Consider the following 27,627-nt stretch of genomic DNA (forward strand, 5'->3'; position numbering starts at 1 on the left):
AGGAGATTTCGCATGCTCGGCTTAGACTTTGACAAGACTCATGGGGAGCATTGAATACCCACATTTGTATATACATATGTACATATATAAATGGATAAAGAATTAATTGCCTATCAAAATTTGCAGCAGTCAATCAGATCGATGTAAACATTGCAAACTATTTTCTACACGTTTGCATAGGGTATTATGAGCTTATACAAATATTTGTAACGAAAAGAATCACACTTAGCGAGATAAGTATCTTGATAGAGAGGGCACCATCTTTCTCTCTCCCCCGCTAGCACAGAAATGGAAATATAGAAGCTTATTGGAGTACAGGGTATTCCATTGTCGAGGCTCATTAGCGTATCGTTATCTCTTGTTTTATTTTCTTGTTACGGCACCCACTCTCGCAATCGAGCAGCTGAACTAATGTTTTTGAGCGTGTTATTAAATCATCTTCCGAAAGCTAGCCTTTCTTCTTTCGTGCCTGAAATTATACCAAAAGTATAATCCGGGTTATCTCTCATGGAGAGAGGCTCGACTTATCGGTCTAACTGGTTTCGTTTTGAAAATATAATATTTTAATTGATCATTACCCAACGGGTGCGCTACACCCTATTAGGCATGTTTTATTTGTATTAATTGCACCAATTATAATTAAGGAAAGCTCTCCAGTTGCAGGTTCTCGCAGCCATTTTTCGTTATGGAAAGCAGTTGAAGTTTATTGCTGCCGACATTATCCTGAAGAACGCAGTTTCCAAATGTCATAGTTCCGTTACCGCTGAGAACAAAGTCGTTAATCATATTCAGGAAATTTCGTGAAATTATTTCCTCGTCTGAACGCATCTCAGGACCTCTTGCGAGGTTTTCGAATATCAGGAAATACTCATCCCCATGGACTGTTCCTGTAAAATATTCGCTTTAGAACGTATTATGAAGAAATGAATTGTTGAGCATAGCCCTACCAAAGTGAACATCAGTGCGCTTGGCAAAAAACTGGCCAATTCCCGTGTTGGCCGGATTGTCGTAGACAAATGCATAAACCGGACTCTTTCCGTGTTTTCGATAAAGATCTAATGCCAGCTCTGTGGCATTTTTATACAGAACGTCCGTAAAAAGCCGCTGCAGGTCCCAATAGCTTTCCACACTGAATCGCCGATCTCCCAGGTACTCCTGCCTCAGTTTACGGGAGTAATCGTCCATATCTTTGATGGTCGTCATGGAGTCCCGGTAGAACAACAAATACGGAGCCCAGTCAAACCAGTGATCGTTAAGGTCAAAAATTAGCTCCCGACCAGATGAAGCCTGTTTTTCCAGCAGCACAGCTGCGTTGTAGCCACCATCCTCGGTGTTGTATGTCACAGCCCAAGGGACTTGTGCGAACTTCCCGCTCTTAATAATATCCACAGGATGTTGGCTAATGAAGGCTTCTGGTGCATCTGGCGATTCTACAACTGGACCGAAAGGCGCAAACGGAACGTACGCAAAAACTAGGAAGCTATGCACAGCCGAGACGATTTCACCCGCGGGCTTCGATTTTAAGCAGTTCTTCAGTTCCATTGAGTCGCTTGCCTGTCCACAGCCCACAATGCGGCCCAGCTCAAAGGTTCGGCCTCGTGCACTTCGATGGATGACCCATGGATCCATTGCATTTCCTCCGAATGAAATTCCTGCCTTGGCCACCTGTGCAAAGTCCTCACGTAGCATCTGCAGATGAACGGATGCCCCGCCCGCGGAGTGACCTACCACTATAATGTTATCTGGTTCCCCACCGAAGCTGGCAATGTTCTGCTTGATCCAGAGCAGAGCCAGGCGCTGATCCTTCAGTCCAAAGTTTCCGGACAAACCGGCGTCTCCAGTGCTGGCAAATCCCAGTGGGCCAAGGCGGTAGCTTATCTTTACGAGAATGAGTTTTCCCTCGCGCATCATATTCTCGTGTCCATTTTGCCTGGCTTCGCCGAACATGAATGCGCCCCCGTGCATGTGGGCGACAACGGGAAAGCTGCTCAGACTGGTATTCTTCGGCTTATAAATGCTAACAGTCAGACAGTCCTCAACGCCTGCTAGCTTGTTGTCTCCGAAGATGAACTGATTCCATTGCATGCACGTCACTGGTGGTTGGGTGGCATCGAAAGTGTCCGTCCACTGCTGCTTGTACGGTTGGGGAGCTTCAAATCTTAGTTCTCCGACCGGGGGCTCAGCGTAGGGAAGGGACTCGTAGCTGTAATAGAAACCGTTATCGCGTCCGCGTATCTTGCCATGTGGGAGATCCACGAATAACGGATCGGCAGGATCAATAGCGGACGCGCTAAGCCAATAAAAACTCAGCAGGATAATCAGTCTGGCAGCCAACATGGTGCTCTTTCGGATTTCACAGAAACTGATTTGAGAATTGGAAGTCGTGTCGGCTTTTATTGCTCGACGGCGCCTCGCCACCTGGTCAACCAATCTCGGGGGGGCCATCCCACAATCGGCCACTGCACGCAATGGGATTAGGAAATTTCGCGTGTTTGGCCTAGGTGGGTGGATATTGTCCATAGAATACCCGTATTATTCTTTTGATTTGCCTTTAAAATGCACTGCAGCTTATAGCGCTTGATTTGAACCTATAAATCTGTATTTTCATACCCTTTCGGAGGGTATTATAATAACAGGTCAAACACGCAATCTATAACTATGTGTATTCAAAAAATATAAAGCTAAAATGTAAACAAATCTCTGATCTACAATTTGTGAAATTGGGTGCAAAGATCTATTAAATTCTGTGTGGTTACCAATATGATTGATGATTCCCATCTTCGTCTATTGATATATATCTTTTGTATGTATCTTTCCATGTATATAATATCAAGAATACGTTGGTAGAGTACCCTTTGGAAGAGTATACAAAGCAAGGGAACGGGAGACAATGAGAGCAGCTAGAAAATTATAGATTTCGATTTGGCTTTGCTTAAGTGCTTTCATCACTATTATTATTAAATCACATATAAACAATGCGTGATTTATGAATCTTTCGCGTCCACCATATTTCTATTGAGCGTTTCTCGTATTGGAAAATTGCAGGTTTCTACCTAAACAGTTATATTTATTTGAGTACTTATTGACTTTACGGCCTTATTTATTTAGTAGGTACTATTAATCTACACATCGAGATACTGAATGAAGTACCTTCCCATAGTTACGAGTTTTCCTGCTGCATACCTAAAATTTTTCATTTGAACTCAGTTTCAAGTAAAATTTTTTCTTTCTTTTTCTTTGCAGAGTATATTCGTCTCATCGAAAAATTTGTAAATGCCTCTGGTATATCCTGACGAAGGATAAACAGACTTACAATATTTTTACATCACTGAACGGTCAGAAAGGAGAATATCTTTGCTTTGGTTTTATTATTTTTATTATTTTATTATTATTTATATATAACCTAATAAGAACGCCGCCCTTTATAGGATTTGGGTATTTATTGTCATATGTATGTAAGTACTTTTGATATTCATTTAGGGATACTCGTACTTATGAAAACGGATATGAGTATGAGTATATACTCACAATAGCTATTTAAATTTCTTTAGGTATTAATATGATTACATTACTTATGGTACTTTTAGAACTCCAAGACTCCTGGCAGATATTTGTCGATCAGAGTCTGGTAATAAGGCCATAGAGCCTCGATGTCAGGCACTACCTCGCTTTTGGTGTACAGATCATAGCGACTGCAAAGGTGGATTATGGATTACGATTAAAGACAAGAGTTAAACGGAAAGAGCAGTGCTACTCACTTGAAAATCAGCACCCATTTCTTGGTCTCCTCATCCTTGGGGGCCTCCAGGTGCTTGTAGTCACCACCATTGTGCCACGGATAGAACGAATGGAAGCGAATTATGTTGCAGGCCACGTCGGGAAGCTTGGTTCTGTTGTGCTTGAGCACACTGTACATGTACTCGTCGTGGCCCCAGGACATGAGCAAGTTGTCCACGCCACAGTTGGGCTTATAGATGCCATACTCGGTATTGTAGGCGGGATTGGCACCGTCCGGATTTCCGACAAAGCTCTCGTCCCGATAGACGATGCTGTCGCCCCAGCGGCAGCCCACAGCGAACGTGTCACCGACAACAGCCCACTGTGGCTCTCCGTAGAAGGCCATGATCTTGCCCAGATCGTGAATGAGTGCCGTCAAGTGCAGCCAGTCGTGTTGCGGAAACTCGGCGCGTGCCCGCTCGGCCGCCTGGAAGGCATGTATGATGTTTGGAAGATCCAGGTCGGGATCGGATTCATCCACCAGATCGTTCAGTTTCTCCAGAGCTTCGCGCACCGTCATTTGAATCGTATTGAATTTCAGCCAGTGATTCCGGCGACCTGTCGAGAGGGAGCAGGAAGCGATTATTCATACTATAGATTCGGCTGAAACACACACTGATCCGACTTACCCTTGACGAAGTCCACGGTCTGATTCAGATGCATCTGACGATAGGTTTGACGCACGCGCTCCTTCAACGGATCTGTTTCGTCCACACTGTAGTCCCGGAACTTGGAGGGATTCTTGTCGGAGAACGTGGGCTCTGGCCGCATCAGCTCCGAAGGATCCAGCAAGTGGATCTGATTCTGTGAATTACATGCAGCTTCGTATAAGATATGGAACACGGTTTCCCTCGAATAGAAAAGGTTTTACCTCCGCCAGGATTCTCATATTGAAGAAATTCGAACGTTAGAATATTAGACCAGAAGTTAAACAGTTCTGAGCAATTGAACCGCCGAAACGCTTTTGAGTCGGTGGCCGGACAGGCCGTCCATTTTTATAGGCTGCCGTCCACTAGCAATTAAACAGAATTCACAATCAAAACGCTTCTATATAGTACTCGCTCCTCTCTTCTACTATATTCGAAAATGATTTATAGTACTTTTGTTATTTTCAAAACACGAGAACCGTCTGCTCCCCGTCCCGTTGCCAACAGTTCAGTTCCGTTCTCCTCTCCCATTCGGCTATCAACACTCGTACCTCCGACTGAAGCTGAGCTCTCTCTTTCCTCTGCGGGGGGGGGGGGGGGGGGGATGCAGGGCTCTGCAATGATAAGCCACGAGCCTTCCTCATATTTCAGTTGGTTTCAATAATTTTTATCAGACTTCTGTGCCGCCCACGCCCGCGCCCACGCCGATTATCTGGCGCCCCACTGGGCCCACATGCAACAAATGCATAAACTGCGTGCTGCACTTGACTGATTACGTCGCGACATGCCGGATACACAAGGACGCCTCGTACTCGCAGATATCTGGAGCAAGTGCATGGCCACTGCATTGAATAACGTGATTGAGCGATTGTTAAGGTCGGTGCGCAAGAGATCATTCCTCGTGTAGGAATGTATTATATGAGCAGTGTACAATCGGTTGTTATTCTTTTTTATAAAAGATTTAGTAGTGGGAGTAGTGGAAACCCTTTTTCACTTGGACTTACTGGGATTCGATGATCGTAATATTTAGTTGACTTCCGTTTGAAACTTGATGAAAGAGAATGCTTTCTTTTATGCATTTGACAGGCCTGCTAAACACGATCCCAGTCCATGCCTACCTCTGAGAAGCGTAGGTCAAATGTCAGGCCTGAAGCCCCAAAGCAAGCTCCGATAGCTCTCGTTGCGACCTTGAGCAACCGCCAGGAAAGCGGCATAGGCATTGGCAAAAGCCAACGTCCCAGATCCAGCGTCCATGCGGACGTCTAAAAGTAGCAACAACGCCAAGCAATCTGGGTACACAGTCATCAAGCGCAGAAATAATGTGCCATCAAGGGGGGGATTGCCTGAGAAAAGTTATCAGTCGCCTATAAACATGACGTCGATCCCATCCGATCCGATCTCCGGGCTCACACACGCCACAAGTGCGAACTAAAACTTGAGATTTCACACTGCCCACGAATGGGCGGACTGATCGTAGCCACTTTGGTTGCCTCGGATTGTGCTGGATTTGGATGTGGGTCTCGGCTGGACCTGGGCCCGAGCTTGAGGGGCTTGTTCATGTTCCAACGAGGCGTAGTATCACAGTTCGTCACCATCGCCGAAGCGTCAGGGGTCAGAATGTAACGATCGAGAGTGGTTGGTTGTCAATAAAGCTTATCAACTAATATTAGAGGTACCCACATATAGTATAGAGTGCTGGGGGAAGCTTGAAGGCAGTGGAAAAGTTTCATAATAATTGTGTTTGACGCCGACCGTGATGCTGATGCAGTCATCAATTAGGTCCGGACGTGCAAGATCTTCGAATGCAATCACGGAATGCTCGGAATGCACGGAATGTACGGAAGGCAAGGAAAAACTAAACGGAAACTGTCCACGCTGGAAAATTGCCTTATTTATACTCGGAGCAGTGCCTTGGTTTCCAGTTGTGTCAATTGCATCTAGATATGCCTTACTTCGTTGAAGGCCATCCGGCCAAGTTCTAGGCTAATAAAGTCCAATTTCTCTTTCCCTATCAGACCATTAATAATTAATAATGAATAATGACATTATAATTTCAAAAATCGTCCAAATATAGCCCGGGGATCATACGTAAAGTTCGAGGGGCACAAGGACAAAGCCGCCAGACGCTAAATAGAGCCTAATGACAAACAACGATGATCAATCCGTTTTCCAAGTACAGTAGTCACCGCCTACAGATGGCAGGGCTGGTGCCCAAGTCCCCTGTGGATCACTCCAGTGCAACATTGCGATGCCCCACCGTCCCTACTACGGGCCACGAGACATTTTCATAAATCACTTGCGTGAGCTCGACTTTCGCCAGACAAACTCTTCGAATTTTATTCAAAAGTAATATTTTGCTGATAGATTTGTGCACATGTTTGCCATAATTCATTAGATTCCAGTGACAGCTGGGGTCACCGAGCCAAGCAATAATACCCTCGTCCTCCTCCTCCTCGTGATACTGCTGATACGGGCAGTCGAATGCGTCAAATAAGTATGTATTTATGGACATACATTGGCTTCCAGGCGAATGGCACTGGACTGACTCGAACCGCAGGGCCAGGACCGAAACATTTGCAGTTTGTACTCATTCTGTGATATAACATTTTTAAATTTTACACTCATGATTGGATAGTATCAGTTTATTAGATTTAAAGAAGGGTAACAGATGGAAAAACAGTCCTGCGGACGGGCGTATCGCCTTAGACCTCTCCTTCTATGAGCAGGTGAAGAGTAAGGTTCAGCTCCTTAACATCTGGTGGAAGCTTTCATTTGTCATCACTTCACCTGTGTGGTCCGCCAGAAGAAAGTGCGGAGCACTAAAAAGTAGCTGCAAATGACGCTGCAAAATGCAAGCCCAAGTCTTTAACAGCATTTCCGATCTAAACCTCTTCGGTTTTGGCCAATTTGTTCAGTATGCAAATGTTTTATTGTACAGCTAAAAAGTGTGCAGCACTTTTGAGCTCTAGCAGTGTAAAAAATGCATGTAAAAACTGTGTAAAATTGTTATAGCCTCAGCCCCAGCATAGCCTCCGATTACTTATAGATTCAATTGTTCTTTTTGCCCCAATATTCCCGTTCGATATCAGCTCTGTTTTTCAATCCAAATCCATCAAAAGCCGTTCCCGTTCCCGTTTGGACTGTGCGTCGATTGCCAGACACCAGTCAACAGTTTAATATATTTAAAAGTAGTATACGAGGGATGCTATTTATTTTTCGGGAATAGCAAATAACAACCATAACTTGTAAATGAAAACGGCTTTATTCCCCCTGATGATCAATACACTTTTGCATTCGTTCGCACCATTGTTCGTAGAAGTTTTTCCATTCCTCTTGAGACACCTCCAAAGCATGGGTTTTGAGCTCTTCAACGGCTTCTTCGGCGCTCGTAAGTCGTTAACCTCGCAGTTTTTTTTTTTTTTGATGTGAGGAAATAAAAAGAAGTCATCGGGTGCCAAGTCATGACTGTAGGGCGGATGAGTCATTAATTCGATGTTTCGACTGCTTAAAAATTCACCTGATTGTCGATATGTGTGAGAGCTCGCATTGTCATGATGGGGAATGATTCGTCTTGGAACATCCCCACGGTCCATTGCTGTTAAGTTTCCGGCTCATACGCATATATCCATGATTCATCACCTATCACTTCTTTGTAGCACCACGGTCGAACTTTTTAAGCATTTTCTCACTCCAATCGACTCGAGCCTTCTTTTGAGCGATTGATAAATTATGGAGTATCCAACGAGAACAAAGGTTTGTAACAAGGTTTTTACAACTAAGTGTTGATGCAAAATGGAATGTATTGAAATGGAACTAAAGTGCAAGGATGCCTCCATCTCACGATAATACGCATTGGCATTAGTATTGCCAATTCCCGAAAGCAGCCCTCGTATGTTGACTCTAATTTAGCTCTATTTAAAGAGAAATTCGCATTAAGAAAACTATACCCTTTGAGTATGAATTTCCCATAATATGATTTAAAAGCGATATTGCACGAAAGTCGGCAATAATTAATATATTTTGTATGCATTAAAAACTTGTACTTGCATTGATTTTTGTAAGCTTTTTGTTATACACTCATTCTGTTTTAATTCAGTAAGTGGACAAATTAAAGAGAACAATAGTATATACGATGAGTATTTAATAATAAAAAAAAAAAAAACGAAATTTAATTATGGATTTACGTTTACAAAGTTAAAAGCTAGGGTACACAAATATAAAGCGTTTAAAATCACATGTGCAATACCATATTAATAATAGCATTATGTATTGAAGGCCCGCTATGGACGGATCTAATTTACAGTCCCGTCTGCTGCGACGAGTGCTGAATAAATCATGACTGGATATCGTGCGAGCTGAAGCTTCTGTTCATTTTGGTTTAAAAGTTTGTCCGTTGGTCCGTTCGTCGGTTTGTCGCTTGTTCGTCCACTGATAAATACGATGGGTAACACGATGGCTTGAACTGGCAGCCGGCAGGCACCGGCAGCGGCAGCGGCAGCGGCAGTGGCTCGAGAAAATTAGTGGTTGCTCTGTTTGAGCAGCAAACAGAGCAGCGAGCAGGACATGTAAATTACGGCGCTTAATTAGAACCGCGGAGCGTGCAATGGATTTAATAAAAAAAGTCTCGTTCCCCGCCGCAGCGCTCCAATTAAAAGCCACTGAAAGCTGAGGCTATTAGCGCCGCCACAAGGCCAAAGCCGCTAAGAAGGACTTCCGGGGAATAAGACCTCCTGTTGGCCGCATTTTCCACGTTCACAAAAGGAATCGCACTCAGATTGAGTAATGGCATCGGCTCGAGCACACTTTTGTACACCTTGCGATCGTTGAGCGGCTGGATGGGTCGGAAATTGTTGTTCAAGTGCTCATCGTTGGCTGTTAGCTGGCGGAAGGCGTTGAGCTGAGAGCACATACGTAAGAAATGGATAATCGTCATTCAGGAGAGAGTTTTGTGCGATTAGGTTGACCCACCTGCTTCTCCGTTATATCGATCGGCTCCATGAAGTCAATCCAGGTGACATCCTCGCTGCACGGCGGAGTTGTCAGCGAGCCTACGTAGGTATAGTAGTTCACGAGATCCCATGAGAGGTAGTCCCGCAGGGGCATTGGGTTTGTAAAGTTAACCGACATGCCCTTCCTGCCAATCTTGGTGAGCTGGTTTGTAAAATCCTCGTAGCTCTCAGTACCCTCTTTTCTGACCTAAATATAAAAACACTTGTAGGTCATGCATACGATTTGACCTCTTGCCAGTCTCCTTACCTGAAAGAAGAATGCCATCACGGCAAGACCGTGATCCTTGCCGAGGGCGCTTTCAAAGTTCGGGTACTCCAGATTCCGCAGCACCACATGCAGCTCCGCGGGGTAGGCGTGGTTATCTATCAGATCCTCACTGCCCACCGTGTCGTTCTCGCCCCAGTGAAAGTGGAACTGCTCGAACTGGTATCCGGTAAAGGGTGACTGCTCGGAGAGTGGCCCGCCTCGGACACGCGGCTCCATGCCCTCCTCATAGGTCATCCTCACCAGCACCGTGTGCCCGTTGTTCGATATGTGCATGACCTTCGGCGACACCATGGTGTTGAAGAACTCCAGGGTGGGATACGTTTTATCCTCAACGTTGACCAAATCAATGTTTATGGGGCTCTGCTGTTTGCCACTGCAGCGGTTATAATCCTCGCTCCAGTGCTCGGGGCCGTGCTGCCCCCCATATCCAAAGTCCTGAGCCAGGCCAGACGACGCTGCGGGAAGAGAGGGGAAAATAAGCAAGCCGAGACTGTTGTTAATCGATCTCCCTCAGGTGCTAATTGCTTTGGCACTCGCCGACGTATCGGTGACATCGTCTGTGCCGTTGCCGACAGTCTGGATTGAGATGCGTTATTTGATCAAGCTATCTATTAAAGCGACAACTATTTTTGATCGCGGGGAAAGCTAAAAATACCCTTATGTTGGTCCTACCACTCAAAAGACTCAACTCAATTCGCACTTTGCGTCAAGGCACACATGCTGTACTCCGTCTGTCGTCAGAGGGCATCAGGTGCTTCCAGATCAAACATCGGTCTACACGTAATTGCACATTTAATTAGCATTAATCGAGCAGCAATTATCCATGTAAAGTTTATTGAGTTCCGCAGCCGGGAATACTTTTCGTGAAATATTCCATCTACGAGTATAGGAATGGGTGAAAACAGTCTGCCTGTCTGTCTCACTGTTCCTCTGTTTCTCAGCTTAGAGAAGCTTTAAAAACATGATATGTCATGTATAAAATTTGCATATTAATAGCCGAAGATAATTTTTGTACGCGTTTGCGATATTATCCACTAATTTGTGGGCAACAAAAAATCCCAACAAAATTAGCAGAACGCTCAAACTGAATTAGCTGTCATTAGTAGTTGGTGTGTTAGACAAGTTACAAATTTACGTGAATTATGAACTAATTTTGACCAGCTGGCCTCTTTAGTATTTTCAACCACAAATTAGCAAAACATTGCGGTGAAATTAAATTAAATAGCATAGAATAAGTGGATCACATGGAAAATTGAAAAAGTGCGCCGAGGGCAATCGGAAATCATGCGTGATTAATGGTGAGGCATCGACTAGAACAATCAGAAGGTTAAAGATCAGTCAGGTGACAGTCAGCAAGACGGTAGACATAAATTGAATGTCGTATCGCAGACATGTCCCAGACTTCTGACGATGTGCCAGTCATAAAGACTTCAAACTTTGAGTTCAACCGCCTTGATTTGATATATCATGGAGATAATCGTTAGGCACAATTAATTTTTGGAATCATACGAGTAGTACAGTACGGTGTTTAGTTAAATGTTTGCCCGTAAAGCGAGTTAGTACACATATGCCGAGACGCACCAGTTCGGAGTGCACTTATTTATTCATTCATTCATTCATTCATTCATTAGTTAGTCTTGGGATATCACTTCTCGGGGAATTGCTCAAATATTTGTATAACTAAATTGCCAAGACACCAAGTGCTCAATTGATATGTTTAATTAACGCAATTGAGTATTCTGTGTGTTATTTGCTGGTTTGCTCACCATAGGCCAAGATCAGGGCAAAGCCCACTGCAGCACTAACATTACACCTCCACATGGTTTCGATTCGATTCACTTCTGAGAGACACTTGACGCCTTATCGGGTTGTCGGGCTGTTGGGCTGGCGGGGCACTGCGCTTGTCACCTTGTAAATTATTGTAACTGTTTAAGGCCTGCTGCCAATCGAGAAATCTTGCGGCTTTCCGACGGTATTTGTGTCTATTGTCTGCTGTCTGCTGTCTGTTCGTGCTCACCCGCCAAGTGCGGTCACACAACTGCGGTTAGGGCCGGAGCGGTGCCTAAACTTATATCAGTTAGCCAGAGCTTGGCTGGTGCTGATTGCTTCTGTTGTCCTCTCTTTCTGCTCGATGTGGCCCACTGGTACTTCCAATTCCCCTTCAATTGAATCCCCAATCGGCCCGTGGTCATGAGAGTTCCACTTGGGCATCGACGCAATGTCCGCTCCGCTACCTGCCCCATCCCCTGCCCTGCCCCTGCCCCAGCCCCTGCTCTCAGCGACAGGCGAGTGTGGGGCAAGTTTCTGTGGGTAATCAAAAGGGAAGACGAAAATTCAAATGGTTTGCCACTGCTGCGCTGCCCTACGCTGCGACGGAGTCCATCTGACTGGCTGTTCTTGAAATATATTACAGGAACGGTATGATTTTCGGTGTTTGCTCTCCTTCCACACTCTACACACAGATATCCCAGCGTATGCATCGTGTGATATCCTATGTTCTGTTTTTATATATATTCCCTACTGCAGTATTTATTTTGAGCTGGAGATCCTCTGTTCTGATTTTTAATTACAGAAACGTTACCATTCGAAACGAATATACCTATTAACTGTTGCATTGTATTTTGCTAGTAGAACATACCCACTTTGAATGCGGGGTATGCTCGAGTAAGCCCTCACATTGGAAGTATTCCGTTATTTCTACTCTTGCTCTTTTGCACTCACCTCTCTCGCTGCATTACAGCATTGCCATGTTTAAGCAAGTTAATAACTCTACGATAGAGGGCATAATCGATGCAGATAGAAGACATAATGAAAATCCAAATGCTAAGGAATATCCAACACATCGTGTGGAAATATATGGTCCAGGCTAAATCGAAAACCATGTAGAGAATCCCACTGTAGTCGAGTATTACAATATTGAGCGAGTATACAACATTTATAGAAAACAAAGTGTGTGCACTATTCGATGAGGCGAAAGACGAACTTCTTTCCTTGCGAATGACTAATTGTGTGCGTGAGGGGAGGGGAAGTAAGTGTCGAACGCCAAGTTCGATGACGAAGACGAAGACGATGTTGATAATGGTGATGACAGAGTCGGGGACAGCTGGTGGCGAAAGCCAAGACTGAAAAGTCGGATGCCAAATGCCAATAGTGCACGAGCGCGATTGTGGGAAGCGACTTTCGGGAGAGAGTGGGCTCTCGAGTGGACGGGGTTGCGAAACTAGTACATGTACCACACCACCAAGTCTCTTCTCTGATCATTGACGGGGTCGGGTCGTGAGAGCTTATCTCATGTTTATGGAGCTGTACTACACACGAGTACTACACATTTCCATATGAACAGTATATCTGGGCGATACTTAGGTTGATTGCTTTGCTGTTTATCTTGGCATCACATGTCGCAGCCACAAATCGCAATGCAATTGAAATGTAGTATGCATGCTTAATGGAATTACTATTGCATGGTAATCGGTGCAGTGCAGTGCAGTACAGTGTGGTGCGGCCTGTTTGCATTTTCCCCGGGCATTAAACATTAACAATTTAGACTGCCTTTCATTGCAGTTTGAATCGATCAATAAACTATTTTTATTACCGATTCGACAACCGATCGCATGCCTAATGGTGTTTCCATATGGCTTCGTGTCGACTCAGACGATTGTCTATGTATAATTTGCTCTGATCTGAGGGGAATTTTTCGGTTGACCCACTCACCGGATTGACTCATCTTGATGCTCGAGTCTTGAATCTCTCGCGTTTTGGCAGTGGAAACTTTTCCATTTTGGCACTTTCATTGTAGTAAACTCTGATGTACTGGGGCGTGAGGAGGGCGTTTATTAAAACGACCTCCAAGATATGTCAAGCGAGAGCATAATGTCTGGTTCCGCGCACAAACACGACCTACAATCTATTTACAATCTGGAAAAGTTTCCTAGAGAACACTTACGCTTGTGCCCGCATTTTAATAGTAGACTCTTTTTGTATTCTCATTTTTTGAGCAGGTCTCTAATTACTTTGTTTGGGGTTTGGGCTTGGGCTTGGACTGGGGCTTAGAGAGGGAGAGAGTAAGTGCTTTTTTCTGCCTTTGAGTTCTTCACTGGAAATAAAATATATTAACGTTCACATGTACATACATACATATATATATATATATGTATATACTGACGGTAGCCTGCGGTGAATGCGTAAATGTTTTATAATTCGGTGCCACAAAGTAGAACTTTTAATATCTAACCCCGGGAAGACGGCACACGACGAATGTCTGTTGGTAATGGGGGTAAAATGTGTGTTGAATGCGAAACTTTTTGCTTTTTGGTTTTTTGCTTTCATTTGCCCACTGATTACAAAGCCTTTGCTGTTGCTTTGCCCAGATTTAACCAAACCGAACGAGACCAAACGAAAACCACTTGCCTACGAAATACATAAATGCACAAAAATGAGTATTTCGTCGGAATTGTAAAAAAAGTCACAGCGCAAAGAGTTGCCCGGAGCATGACGAGCCACCGTGATTACGGAGAGATATAGATAAGGGTAGGGAGATGCATACTGGGGTATGTGCTGAGTAATCGACATCATAGTTCAGATAGAGATGGAGAGAGCCAGTTCTGAACAAAGCTCCCGGCAATAATCCCAGCGACTGTTCAACATCAACATCCACATCAATAATCATTCTAATAAGACTCGTTGGCATTTAGCATGGGACAGGGAACAGCAGGGGCGGCCTTTATTCCTATTTATTTTTAATTAAAGTGCAACTGCCGACGAGCTGCGGCTGGCTTTAGTCAATTTACGACTAAAAGTGGTCCAGGAGAGTGCCCCGACCAGGAAGGGCTGCCAGTTTGTCGTCGCAGCTCGAACTATTTGTTGTCGCGGTCTCCAAAACCATACTCCAGGGCGTTTATGCATTGGCGCCTATCATATCGGTATAGCTGTTTATCAGATATCCCTCCGTTATCGTCATTACGACCTCTGAATGAACGCAGACACTGTACTTTCAAAGTGCCTTCAATTGCATAATGCAGTGTAACGTGTCCAGCTAGTGGCACGGAAAGGCTGCGGTTGCCCATGGCACGCGCGCGCCCCAGCCGCAACTCCAATCCGAAAAGAGCCTACAGGCATGGCGCGGCTCGCCCATAATCACCCATAAGCTCACAGCTTTTATCAATGGTCCATGCACCATCTACCATCCACCATCAAGCATCATCCATTAAGGCATCAGAAGTGCTAAGCCAATGACTGCTCCTGGGCCCTGGGCCCTGTTCCCAGGGGCTTATTTTACTGACCAAATCGCGGCATTCTTTGTCGCCGACGCATCATATATGTATGCGAAACGGTGCCATCAGTAAGCCAACTTTTAGGCATGTGGATGCGGTTGGCTTTAAGAGCGGAGAGCCCCCACTAAGAGCACTCGCCACTGCTCTCTCTCTCTCGCCGTTGCCACATTCTCTCTCTCGGTGCTTTGCACCTACCAACTGGATGGTCTGCTCGGCGGAGGATGCCACTGCCTGCGACAAGCAACAATTTTCATTGATAAAAACGCCAGCTGCTGGATCCTGTGGCTCAGTCGTACGCGAGCCTTCAGTCAGTCCGTGCCGGATTGGCGAAAGTCCTTTGGGAGTCTGACGAGTCGGTCGCTTCGGTGGATCTCCGTTTCCGTGTGAGGGTCCCCGACTTAATTAAAACTCGCGTACACGCCGCGTGTCAACAAGTTTATTTCCTGCATAAGCAGCTCAGAGCGGCTTACGAAGATATCAAACAAACGGCTTAAGGCCTTTAAAAAAATCACCATTCAGCATAATTTTACTGGATAAACAGTTGAATTCGCAGGAAAGTTTTACGTCCAATTGGCGCCACTCCACAATCGCAGTTGGTAAACTTTGGGTCCGCCCGATGATAAATTGTTAAGGAACTTTTCCCAACGAATTTTCCTTTTCGGCAGCAAGTGGCAATTGAAATGACAATTTCGCAATCAGATAACATTTAAGTTTCGGGAAAGTTACAATGCCGCTTTGTTAATCCAAATAAAAGCAGAGCTAAAGTATATAGATTCAGTATCCTCTGAGATACGAAAAGACTGCACAATAAATCCAAAAGGTGAGCAGAGTCACTGATTTGATTGGTTTAGCACACATCCGCTACACTTAAACGAACAAATACACTCGCCAAAAAAGTTTGACCAATCTCAGAATATCTCGAATGAATCCTCGAAGAACTAGTTTTAATGTAAGCAGCCCAAAAATATTGAGCTGAGAATAAAAAACTCCCTCGTGTACCAAATGAATTGAATCAGAAAAATGCTTGTTGTGGTTTCCTTTTTTTTATGTTTCTAAAATGTTTCTGAAAAAAGAAATGTCTCATAAATGCGTGTCCTACAGAAAGCCAACTTTCTTGTTTCATTAAAGATTAATCTATCTATAAAGTACAAATTACTGCATCAAAACTGGTAAGTTGGTTGAAAACTTATAGCGGCACTGTATATATATGTATATATGAACCTTTGAGGCTTTTATAGGATATTTATAGGATATGCTCCCAAATGTAAAAATTTGCAGGCCACAGAAGTACATATATTCCAGCCGAGATTTAAATTTAGGTATTAAGCCTAGATATTTAGTTGAATACAGCCCTAAACACACATTTCACACATAAAAAGTGCAACTTTTTGGAATTTATGATTCATCTGGATCAGCATAATTGAGGATCTCAACTTTTTAAATCTCTTTATTTTCATTTACGAAACCTCTAGTAAAATCTCTGGTAGAATCCACATTCGTTTTCGGCGTAAAATACAAATATTGCGGGAATGAAATTGAACCAAAAGAAACCTAAAAGTATATGGCATTGTCTTTTATGTTTCATTATTCTGCTGAGCGATTAGCAATTCCAAGGATTTTGTTTCATTTTTGAATCATTTATCTCAGTTATCTCAGATCTCTAGAGTTAATTTATGTGTCGCAAGTGCAAAATAAATTGCAGTGTAGAAGTGTTGACTTTAAATGTTTTGTGCTGAACTTTATTTTCTAGCCAGCATTCTGTCTGGCGTCATTTTTAGGGCTTTTTAGTTAACGCTTGTCACATTTATTATGAATAAATAAACTGCGATTCGAACTCGTGTCCAACCATATCCAATGCAACTTTCGATGGGGGAAAATTGTATTCCAGACACATTAATCATTAAGTTGTTCAACAGTCAGTTTATTTTAAGAGGATTTAGACTGCTCTTTCATCCGTGAAAACACGGTAACGGGCGTCTTAATTGACAATTGAGAAAAGCTTAAACCTGTTTGCTCATGGGCCGGAAAAACAATCCAATGTCCGAGAAACACTTGACCATCGCCCCGGCGACTAAGCGGATTCCAACGACATGTTCCATTCCGATGGAAGAAGCTGAAATATATCAAGAATTAGTCGACAAGCTGCAGTGCTGGCTCCATTCCTTTACCTTTTTCTTTGCCTTTCTCGGTCTTTGGGCCCCGGCCCCATTTCGGCTAATATCGCCTCCTTTGTTTGTCAGACACACCTGAGTGGCCGCCGGTCTTTGTGACATTTACCAAGTTAACAAGTCGTGGCATCTTGCATCGTCTGACTTATAAGCCCCATGAAGAGGGGCTCGGACCCGGCCTGTGATGCTGCTCCTTGAGCAGCTGGCCTCGGGGAAACCTCTCTTGGCCTGCCCGGAGTGATGCAGGGCGTCCGTATCAGTTTCTCCTCCATGCTGCGCACCCTCTCACATGCCACTGCGAGTGCACTTCTGAGCTTTGGCCTGCCACCGGGTGGGTCACAATGCAATCCATATCTTAAAGCCGTCGTGCCTTAAATCCAAGCAAAATGAATACTTGACATGCTCTAATGCGACGGCGTTCTCGGATTCAGCAGCAGAGACCTGTCTCATGGTCCCAGTATCTTAACAGCAGAACCAGCATCAGCACCAGAACCATCACCCAGAATCATCACCCAGCACCCGCATCCATCAGAACTACATTTAGGCCTTTAAGTGCCTGTTGATGATGGCGGCATAGAACTTTCAGTGGCAGCCTTGGGCGGCAAACATTTCATTTAGAATATCTAGACGGGCCAGGGGCAGGGGCAGAGGCTGGGGCAGGGGCAGGCGCAGGGGCATGTTACAGTGGCCGAAAGAGGTGAGTGGTAAGTGCGGATGAGGACTGCAATAAACTACATACTACATACATACATAACTGAAAACTGTGAAATGAAAACTGGCGCGAGCGTAAATCAATACACCCATGGGGGTCATGGGCTCACATCGCAAAAGCAAAAACAAAATCACAAAATAAATATGTACAGGATTTTTCTTCGACGGTCAAAGGTGACCCTTCTAGTGAATCCTTTGTGGGTTTTACGAAAATAGCAGAATGCTCAATATGCTTGAGAAGATTTAGCCAAATACGGGTTCACCGGAGCAGAGCTGCCTTTTGATGCTGCATATGAGAAATAAGTGAGGCACATTCCATTCCATTCCATTCCATTCCAGGCGAGTCCTATGAGCCCGTTCCACAGATATGTGACAGATATATGCGTCCTGCGTTTACGAGTGGGAGTGCAGAAACGAATGCCAGTGGCAGTCAGACCCTTTAAAGCTTGCCCCAAACGCGACATGACTATTTAAAGTCCTATAATGGTCGGGATGCATGTTCCTGTACCAGATATGTGCATAATACATTCATATGGTGCTTGTTCGGTGGCTGGTGGAAACTTTTTTATACAGCAATTATAACCAAATTCGTGTTTGGCTGTTCCCCATATGGGATCCACCAAGGCGAACAGATCCAACGGAACGTGACGAAACTAAAGCCCGTAAATTGTCGTTAATCATGGTGTTTTCCACGCCAATTTGTCTGGATATTGCATCCACGGCAGAGGCAGAGGCCGAGACAGAGACAGAGCCAGAGCCAGAATCTCGATTAATGGTCTTCCAAGCCGAGTTCCAGGAAAACGAGTGCAACAGTCTGATGAATTCGACAAGAGCTTGCCAAACCAAGCAGTGACAGTATTACGCATTATTTTTTTATGTTTTTAAAGATTTTAAAATGTTTAAGGATTGCTGGAAAGTGCCAAACTATGGATGGTTTAAGTATCAATACTTCAGCCAACAGCAGATAAGCCAACTTTACAACGTCCTTGAAATGGCCACGTTCTTTAAAAATATTTGCTTGTCAATGTATCCATTGCTATTAGATTGCTGTTTTTGATGGGCAAAACAAACCCGTTTACCATGCACTCGTACATTTATGACGCCATCCTTTCATGATGTTATAGTATATTTACAAACATACATACATATATATATATACACATACTCTTATGTACATATATGTAATCCAAAGGTATTCATTTCGAAGCATCCTTTGGACGAGCTTTGCTTTGCGCTCTTTGATTATTAATTGAATTTATTCGCGTGTTTGTTATTAGCATAGATTGCACATTTTTGCCCAGACATTTGTATTAGGCCTTGGATTTAAGGCTTTAGACTTTAGACTTTGTGCATTTGTTGTATTGGTTTGAGAGCACAAACAAATGTTCTTTTTAACAAGAGATTAAAGGAAAACTAATAATAAAATACACTACAGATGAATTTCAGCAGGACCTGTATACGGGCTAAAATCGATCTATCTGTAAGCCAAGGCAGAAGGTAGGAAGGAGCCAAAGAAAATGCCAAATTATGTCCAAGAATAGTTGAACCAAGAGCTCCCGGGACTTCCATCCAATCGTCGAACTTTGTCCCCATGAAAACGTTGTTCGAAAACACGCAAAGTTTTCCCTACACATATTTATGCATAACTTGTCCCCTGCCAAGTTTCCATAAAACGTTTACATTGGGAACACGAATAAATTAGATTTTATTTAGAGCAAAAACAGGGGTAATCCGTGAGCGGCGTGTTGCTGCTCGGGTGATGTGATGGCGATGCAACGCCTCTTATCCTCATTAACAGCATTGATTGGTGCCCCCACTGGAATCCAAAAGCGATTACACTATTCAACACAACTATTTTTAGATATTGATTGAAAGTATTCTAATATTTCTACCCATTTATATTGCCTCCAAAAATATATTTATAATTTAATCAGAGAGAAAAGACTAAGGACATTAGCGCAAAAGTAAAAATAGGTTGACTAGTGTATCATATCTATTCATACCTTGTCGTCTGCCAAGTTTCCGTAAAGGCTTTACATTTATTTGACCCCTCCCCCTATCCTCCCTCCTCCAAACACGAACTTGATTTCATTGAAAGCGATTAGGAATAGCACAGAACCCCATATGGTTATGTATCCCTGCGCATCTGGGAGTCATTGGTCATTTCACATTTATGCGAGTTGAAATGTAATTATCTGTGCTGAGAAGCTGGTTATTAACATCTATTCAATGAAATGCATCCTTGTGGTCTTGCTCAATAATTGTGTTAAGATATAATCAAAGTAAGGGCAGCTGTCCTTCCAGTTGAATGGTTTCAAAAGGCTGCTAATACGGCCAGTACGGCTTACTTTTAATAGCAATTCAAGTACATACCAACTGAATATAAAATAATTACCACTACCACGCCCACACCCACACCCACGCTCAAATCTCGGACAGAGTACTATAATTTCTATGCAGCACTCGGCACAATTTAGTAAAGTGATTCCCACTTATCTGCATTGTTCATTATGGGGCTCCCATCAACCTCTGAATGCTTTTTATCCTAGTCCCCCCCGAGCGCTTTCCGCAATGCAATTGCCATGACAGCTGTTTGCACTGGCGGTAACATCAGCCGAAAGAGCTTTGCTCCGCAAACGAAGGAGCAGCCACTGCAACCACAAGAAATTGAAACTTAATTTAAATAAATTATTGTTGCTTGCTCTTTTGCGCCCGCTCTCAGCGATTTGCGTCCTTGCAAGTGGCCGGATAATTGTCCCCACCCGTCCCCGCAGGCCGTGCCCAGGCCACAGTTCTCCGGCAGATGAGAGGCGGGAACCTTTCAAACCATTTCCACTAGTAATTAAATTTTGAGTGCAGATGAAATTGTACCGGAAAAATAAAGAATAAAATGCATTTGCATTTGCATTCGGAAGCCAAATCCTGGTGCACCAGCCAAATGTGCAAATTCAATTGAAGGACCAGTAATTCCCATATAAAAGAGCCACCGTGGAGGTCTGCGCGGGCCTAGCACGGGCGATAGATAACACTTATATAAAGGCCTGGCCGATTGCGACGGCAGTGGCGATACATTGAAAGGACTCGACTCGACGCGATACGACTCGACACGACACGACTCGACTCGACTCTAATCAAATGAATGTCAAACGTGCACTAACAAGTCACGCCAGTTCGCACAAAAGAAAAAAGGCTGGAGCTAATGGGCTCCCTAGTTAGAGAGGTTGTCGCCTAACAGGTCTGGTTGCTCACATGATTCTATTTTTTTTGAAGATTGGGGATGGGGGAGACTCACTTCCTTTGATTCCCCTTCTGTGAAGCGGGCTGCTGGGGAAACATCAATCACGTTTCAGCAACTGTCCTGAGCGATTGTTGTTCGACAATTCGATTAATCTGCTTATGACAGCTTCCAAACGTGGCATACAATCAGTCAACATCTATTTTTGTCTGCCAAGGCTGGGAACCAGCCATTAAAGTGTTGTTTGAAATCAATTCAATATGTATTTCGCAAACTGAAGTGCAACAGTTGCTCAGATTTGGTTTCAACTAGTTACACCCAATTGACCAATTGCTTATCGACCAAATACGTGGAACCGTTCAAGTGAAATTTTCTACTCTTGAATGAAAACTCAATCGGGAATAGTTTTCCTTTCTTTTGCGCTCAAATTGAACAGAAATAGTTCATAGTATTGCGGCAAATGGCTTGCTAGTTGTTTATATTATCTGATTCTATATTTGTTCATTTTCTTCTTGGCATTCGCCTATTCGCCTATTAGGAGAAAGTACGGCCTAAAGTTTGAGCAATCTGCCAAATCATTGTTTAAGTGGCGTTCAGTTTTTTGTGTGAAATTTCTTGAAAAGTGACTGAAAAGAGCATCTGCTGCAGTCTTTTGAACTGTCGCACATGGCACATTTGTGGGGCACTCAGACCCAGCCTGTGCAGAGCTCAAATTAACTGACAGCCGACCTTAGCTGCTTAATTGCCACATGCCTCTAGACGCCGGCGCCCAAACACATTTCCTCATGTGTGGCGATGGGAACGCCATCCTTTATGAATGATTAATTGCCGTTACCATTGCCAATGCCATTGCTTTTTGCCACAGAATTTCAACCAATGGGACAAAACGGCTCGTTTCGATTTGCAGCAAAATTTATTTCGCATCGAGCCAGAACAAAGGCCGAAAGTTATGAGGGCAAAAACCAAAAACTAGTGTCCTTTGTGCGCGCAGAGCAAGAGCAAGGGCTATGACAAATTTGAATTGGCCAATTAGTGCCAATTAAATGGCATAAAGCACCAACCACAGCAACAGCCACAGCCAGCGCCGCATTCAGGCCGTTTACAAAAACTGAACTATTTTCCAGCGGGATCTCACACAAAGGCAGAGCCGTCAAGAGTTGTAAATATAATAATACTCGTATAATAAGAAGACGCTGGAGCGGAAGGACCCGGGACCTGGTCACTTGTAGTTGTTGTACCCTCGTTGTGCAGTTGTTCTGCTGACTGAAAGCTGAAGTTGTTCTTTTCCAGCTGCTGTTTCTGCACAAACTTTTGTTATCGGAATTTGTCTTTGGCCTCGGCTGCCAAGTGCTCTGACTCCGCCTCTGGTTCTGGTTCTGGTTCTGCCGCTGGCGCTGGCGCTGGAGCCCCGCGAAGGAGGTTGACTTTGAGAAGTTCATGTTTAAGTTTTAGTTGTAGAGCACTTGCGGCAGAACCTCAAGTTCATGGGTCCTGCAGGGCGCACGTGGCCGGATTCTAGTTATTTAATAAGCAATTAAGTTGCCCTAATTAACAAGGCTTCCCAGGATTTGCATAATCAGTTCTCATCGGAGTAGTTGCCTGGCTGAATACCTGCCTGCCCGCCTGTCTGGACAGTCCTCCAGCAGCTCAGCCGCAGAATTTGGGTTACATTCAGGTGTTAATTGATTTCAGTTCCGTCCTATAAATTCATTGAGGGTGGACGCACCATCATTTTTGTCTCGAGAGGCCGTGCGGGCAAACATATAAATGGCGGCAGACTCCGTGTGGCAAGTTCAGTTGTTGCCAAAACATGAACGTGTTCAGACCTTTGTGAAACGCTGCGCATGTGCCAAATAATAATTGAAATTAAGTTGCTCAACTGTCTTGTGGTGGAATAATAAACTACACTGTACATCTATCCTTTATGGGCCAAATAAAGTTTCGACCCATTTCGTAGCACACTTTTTCGGGCATTTTTCGGATACCTATGTATTTAACTCTTGAGCGGCATCAACAAAAATATAGTTAAATATGTCAATTAAGGAGAGGAAGTGAGAAAATACTTAAGTTTGGATTTCTTTCAAACTCCCTCTTTCAGAACCAAGACAATGTTATTGGTTTCACGCTGGTTGTAAGAACTTCTTTATCGAGGGCCCACCTGCTGCTCCCTCCCTGGTTGATAGACAAAGGCTGATGTTAAGTTTAGGTAAGCAATTTTATGCAATCTGTATTCCCCGAAGCGTACTCTGTGCAGCCGATAAGAATCATTACTAGAGACTTCGGTGGTTGCTGTCAAAACCTCTTTCAGAAGCACTGGTCATCTGGCATCTAGAGTTGCAATCTTTGTATTGGCATCTTTATTATGCTTCAATTTCCGATATGCTTGTAATGGTTTCGTTCGTTCCCTTTGGCCGTATGACCATATTCCTTACCGTTTATTTTAAAAACACTTTCTAGATAGTTCACGCCTTTTCCGTTTACTTATAAATACACAGAAATGAAGATAATCCGAGTAGCGGGTATCGAATTTTGTTTGTCTTAAACTTTGCTGAGGGCCCAGGTTTAACTTTTTAAGTTTTTGGTTGAGACAAGGACCGAGCTGAACCTCTAAAATGTGATTAAATTGATGCTGAAATAACTACTAAGCCATGACCATCCGCAAGAAGGCGGAGGACTAATCAAACCAAGAGCATCGATTAAGAGAAACTACGCTTTTATATGTCCTCTTTCAGCCATCCCCTGGCCGAGGGCTAATTGGTTGTGTCTGTGCACATTGAAAATGCTTCGTGACCGCCGCGTCCGCCGTGATGCACTACCAATGAGGACAGCCGGGGAGCTGCAACACGAGGCAGCACTGCCAAATGCGGTAATTGGAGCGCCGACAAGTAAATAAGCGCAATCCCAGCGTCCAAGCGGAACTCACCTCTAAGGCACATCGGGCACACGCAACCTGTCACGTCCCGGCTCCAGTTTGAGTTTGGAGAAGCCCGTACATTTGGCAAAAGGCGAACCGCACGCCATGGTCATGGAGGCCCTCATGGCAGCCCTGCCCACGCTGACGACGGAGGCAGCTGGCAGCAGCCTCTGGCTCACCAGTGCGCTGTCCCTTTCCGAGATGCTGGCCAACAGTAGCACCAGCCCCAACACATCTCTGGTTGCCGCCACCACCAGCTCTGCGGCCGCAGCGACGGCATCCACAACTTCCGCAGCGGAAGCTGTGGGAAAGGTCCCAGACAAGCACGAGGTGAATGACAATGTATCTACGGTACTGAGGTAATTATCCGAATGACCTGAGGCTAATTCGAAAAGATGAAGGGCTCTATGTAGCTTTTGGAATTGTATGTGCCTGCGATCATCTTTCTCCTTGCTAAACATCCTTTGATTAATTCCAGTTCATATCCCGGCTATATACACTATCGCGACAAGTACGACCTCAGCTACATTGCCAGAGTGAACCCGTTCTGGCTGCAATTCGAGCCGCCGAAATCCAGCACGTTCTACCTCATGGCCGCCCTCTACTGCCTCATCTCGGTGGTGGGGTGCGTGGGGAATGCGTTCGTCATCTTCATGTTCGCGAACCGCAAGTCGCTGCGGACGCCGGCCAACATTCTGGTGATGAATCTGGCCATTTGCGACTTTCTAATGCTCGTCAAGTGTCCCATTGCAATATACAACAACATCAAGGAGGGGCCGGCGCTGGGCGATGCAGGTGAGTAGCGATGCAGGCAGGAGATTGGGCGCTGCCCTCCACTAACCAACTTTGCCCGCAGCCTGTCGCATCTATGGATTTGTGGGCGGCCTCAGTGGCACCTGCGCCATCGGGACACTAACGGCCATCGCCCTGGATCGGTACAATGTTGTGGTACATCCGCTCCAGCCGTTGCGCCGCTGCTCGCGACTTCGCTCCTACCTGATCATCTTCCTCATCTGGTCCTACAGCTTCCTCTTTGCGGTGATGCCCGCCCTGGATATCGGGCTTTCCGTTTACGTGCCGGAGGGATTCCTGACCACCTGCAGCTTTGATTATCTGAACAAGGAGACCCCTGCGCGCATCTTCATGGCCCTCTTCTTTGTGGCCGCATACTGCGTCCCCCTGACCACCATCGTGTACTCGTACTTCTACATCCTCAAGGTGGTGTTCACGGCGAGCCGCATCCAGTCGAACAAGGACAAGGCCAAGACGGAGCAGAAGCTGGCATTCATCGTGGCTGCCATCATCGGACTGTGGTTCTTGGCCTGGTCGCCCTACGCAATCGTGGCCATGATGGGGGTCTTCGGCCAGGAGCGGCACATCACGCCCCTGGGCTCCATGATACCGGCACTCTTCTGCAAGACAGCCGCCTGCGTGGACCCGTACTTGTATGCCGCCACGCATCCCCGATTCCGCGTCGAGGTCCGCATGCTCTTCTTTGGACGCGGCGTCCTGAGGAGGGTCTCCACCACACGATCCTCATACATGACCCGCTCAAGGTCCTCGTTCAACCGACGATTGCGTCCACCCCTCGACGCGGAACACCGGGTGGAGTCCTACCTAATGAACAACAACCTGATGATGGTGCCCGAGGAGACGGAGGAGAACGAGGAAATTGTCGTTGTGGCTGAGTTTAATAACTCCTCGTACACCGGCATGGAGCAGAGTAAGTTCTAAAAGGTAAGAGTATGTCGCACCAAGGAAAGAGAAGATGACGCTCTGCCAACCTGCAACTGGAAGGCACACACATAGATATGAGTGGCGTTGTGGCGCAATCTGTTTAACATCGAATCCTCGGAATCCTCAGTCATAGGGGAAATTTGTCATGCATACTCGAACACACACTGGGGACCCGATGCGAATGCGCAATGTGAATCTCTATGCCACAAAGAAGAGCCAGCTGCTTTGTTGGGTCACTGCAATGGATGCCATGCCGCCGAGGGACTCCCACATCGCGCCCCATAATGAAAGCGAACGAAAAATGAAACGGAAATGAAAATGGAACTGGAACTCTTGGCCATTGTGCTGTGTGTTATGAAATCCCTCTTCCTTCTCAAGGAGGAGAAGCCATAGCCATAGCCATAACGATAGCGATAGCGACAGCGACAGCGACAGCAACTGAAGAAAGTGATAGCAAAACAAACTCGTATTTAATGAGCTTACAGAATGTTTTGAGGGAATCCGAGTACAATAGTCGAAGTACAGCATGTGCAATAGGAACTGGTAATTATGTAAGTCTAGGGAATTAAGTGGTAGGCATAAGCAAAGGCAACATTAGTACAAAGAGCGATTCGATTGGGAGTCGCAGAGGCCGAGTCTGTGACCGTGGGCGTAGCAGTGGCAGTGGCAGTGGCAGTGGCCCGCCGGGCAATGCGATGGAAATACGACACATAATATCAGGGAAAATCATACATTGAATCTGGATAATTGGGCAAGCCGGACGCACGTCTGGCATTAGCAACTAGGGGAAATTTCGGGGGACAGCGACAGGATGATATTAAAAGGATTTTCAGATTGTTTTTGTGTTCGGCCACTATTTGAGGGGTGCACAATCAGCCTGATTGCGTCCCATTTCAATTGCATTGTGATGGCAGCTTAGTTGTGCATTAGAGCTTTTCATTATTCAAAGGAAGCCACAGATACATTTTCAATTTCGCAAAGTAAATTAATTTAATTGCTTTTATGTCTTGATGTCTACTCCTGTGGCCCTATGTACCTTATAGATATAGTGGGATCTGATCTGTATGTTTGTATGTATATCGTAATCACTCTACCTAACTAAGCGAACGACTCTGATAAAGTCAACGAGTACTTGTACCTGTCACGACGATAGAACATAGAAAAGGAACTAAGCAACCTATATATCGAATTTATACCCCATAAATGTACTACTCTATCTGTGTATCACTTTTTTTGTATGTATGTATGTATGTATGTGTGTAAGAATATGTACTATGTCCATGTATTTAGGGACACTACAATTACAATGGGTCGGAGAACAATGACGGAACAGAAGATGAACCAGTAGCCAAGCATTTTAATTACGAGAATACAAATTTAAGCCATTGTTGGGCAAACCTGTGTACTGTTTCCTTCGAAATGGTGGAGAACAATAGGCACGGACACAAGCACGGATACAGTGGCACTGGCACGGCCACGAGCACCAGCACGGGCACGGGCTCGGGTCCAGTAACTCGTACCGTGTTGGTTGTAATGGTCCTCAAAACAGAATTGCAGAGAGTACCTAGCCAACAACGTGAAAGGGAAACAGAGCAAAGGGAAAACAATTTAATTAGCATATTTAAAATGCACTTTGACAGCAGTTTATTTTTGTGTGTGCAAGCGCTTGTATCCAAATTAGTTCAATTCCGTAATTGTTTAATAAACATGTTTTGTATTAACGGCAATGTTGAACCAAAGAACCTTCAATAAATGTGTGCAAAATGTTGTAATTAAATATATTTCAAGGGCCATAAGCGCCGCTTCCCAGCGGTGGGTCATCCAACAGGTGCACGGCCAGCAAATGAAACTATTTCTGAGTATAAAAACGACTGCACAGGACCTAATATTG

General features: G+C 44.8%; 4 protein-coding genes across 5 annotated transcripts; 1 reads left to right on the forward strand and 3 right to left on the reverse strand.

The window, feature by feature from the left end:
• Positions 1-556: 556 nt before the first annotated feature.
• On the reverse strand, positions 557-2,351 carry LOC108151117 (esterase-5C). Its single transcript, XM_017279535.2, has 2 exons — positions 948-2,351; positions 557-887 (listed from the first exon to the last, which is right to left on the reverse strand). Exons 1-2 carry the CDS (start codon positions 2,335-2,337, stop codon positions 640-642), a joined length of 1,638 nt encoding a protein of 545 aa, XP_017135024.1. The 5' UTR covers positions 2,338-2,351; the 3' UTR covers positions 557-639.
• A 1,070-nt stretch (positions 2,352-3,421) lies between these two features.
• LOC108151125 (inositol oxygenase) lies at positions 3,422-4,759 on the reverse strand. The gene is made up of 4 exons (XM_017279545.2): positions 4,649-4,759; positions 4,407-4,581; positions 3,759-4,335; positions 3,422-3,692 (listed from the first exon to the last, which is right to left on the reverse strand). Exons 1-4 carry the CDS (start codon positions 4,664-4,666, stop codon positions 3,584-3,586), a joined length of 879 nt encoding a protein of 292 aa, XP_017135034.1. The 5' UTR covers positions 4,667-4,759; the 3' UTR covers positions 3,422-3,583.
• Positions 4,760-8,550: 3,791 nt separating this feature from the next.
• On the reverse strand, positions 8,551-11,844 carry LOC108151123 (carbonic anhydrase 2). The gene is made up of 4 exons (XM_017279543.2): positions 11,468-11,844; positions 9,681-10,156; positions 9,393-9,620; positions 8,551-9,321 (listed from the first exon to the last, which is right to left on the reverse strand). Exons 1-4 carry the CDS (start codon positions 11,520-11,522, stop codon positions 9,073-9,075), a joined length of 1,008 nt encoding a protein of 335 aa, XP_017135032.1. The 5' UTR covers positions 11,523-11,844; the 3' UTR covers positions 8,551-9,072.
• A 2,711-nt stretch (positions 11,845-14,555) lies between these two features.
• LOC108151119 (opsin, ultraviolet-sensitive) lies at positions 14,556-27,499 on the forward strand. Of its 2 annotated transcripts, XM_033387677.1 has the most exons (5): positions 14,556-16,140; positions 23,184-23,291; positions 23,818-24,358; positions 24,478-24,794; positions 24,856-27,499. In XM_033387677.1, exons 3-5 carry the CDS (start codon positions 24,105-24,107, stop codon positions 25,731-25,733), a joined length of 1,449 nt encoding a protein of 482 aa, XP_033243568.1. In that variant the 5' UTR covers positions 14,556-16,140; positions 23,184-23,291; positions 23,818-24,104; the 3' UTR covers positions 25,734-27,499. The 2 variants fall into 2 exon arrangements, with proteins under 2 accessions (XP_033243568.1, XP_017135026.1); XM_017279537.2 differs by lacking the exon at positions 23,184-23,291.
• Positions 27,500-27,627: the final 128 nt, after the last annotated feature.

Source organism: Drosophila miranda, chromosome XR (assembly GCF_003369915.1).
Source record: "Drosophila miranda strain MSH22 chromosome XR, D.miranda_PacBio2.1, whole genome shotgun sequence".
NCBI lineage: Eukaryota > Metazoa > Arthropoda > Insecta > Diptera > Drosophilidae > Drosophila > Drosophila miranda.

Coding starts and splice junctions, on each gene's coding strand:
- LOC108151123 (XM_017279543.2), bottom strand. CDS start 11,522: ATGTGGAGGTGTAATGTTAGTGCTGCAGTGGGCTTTGCCCTGATCTTG. Junction 10,157..11,467: donor TGCCCTGATCTTGGCCTATG/GTGAGCAAACCA, acceptor CTCTTCCCGCAG/CGTCGTCTGGCCTGGCTCAG. Junction 9,621..9,680: donor TGATGGCATTCTTCTTTCAG/GTAAGGAGACTG, acceptor TTTTATATTTAG/GTCAGAAAAGAGGGTACTGA.
- LOC108151117 (XM_017279535.2), bottom strand. CDS start 2,337: ATGTTGGCTGCCAGACTGATTATCCTGCTGAGTTTTTATTGGCTTAGC. Junction 888..947: donor GCGCACTGATGTTCACTTTG/GTAGGGCTATGC, acceptor AATATTTTACAG/GAACAGTCCATGGGGATGAG.
- LOC108151125 (XM_017279545.2), bottom strand. Junction 4,336..4,406: donor GACCGTGGACTTCGTCAAGG/GTAAGTCGGATC, acceptor CCCTCTCGACAG/GTCGCCGGAATCACTGGCTG. Junction 3,693..3,758: donor AAATGGGTGCTGATTTTCAA/GTGAGTAGCACT, acceptor CCACCTTTGCAG/TCGCTATGATCTGTACACCA.
- LOC108151119 (XM_033387677.1), top strand. CDS start 24,105: ATGGTCATGGAGGCCCTCATGGCAGCCCTGCCCACGCTGACGACGGAG. Junction 24,359..24,477: donor AATGTATCTACGGTACTGAG/GTAATTATCCGA, acceptor GATTAATTCCAG/TTCATATCCCGGCTATATAC. Junction 24,795..24,855: donor GCCGGCGCTGGGCGATGCAG/GTGAGTAGCGAT, acceptor CTTTGCCCGCAG/CCTGTCGCATCTATGGATTT.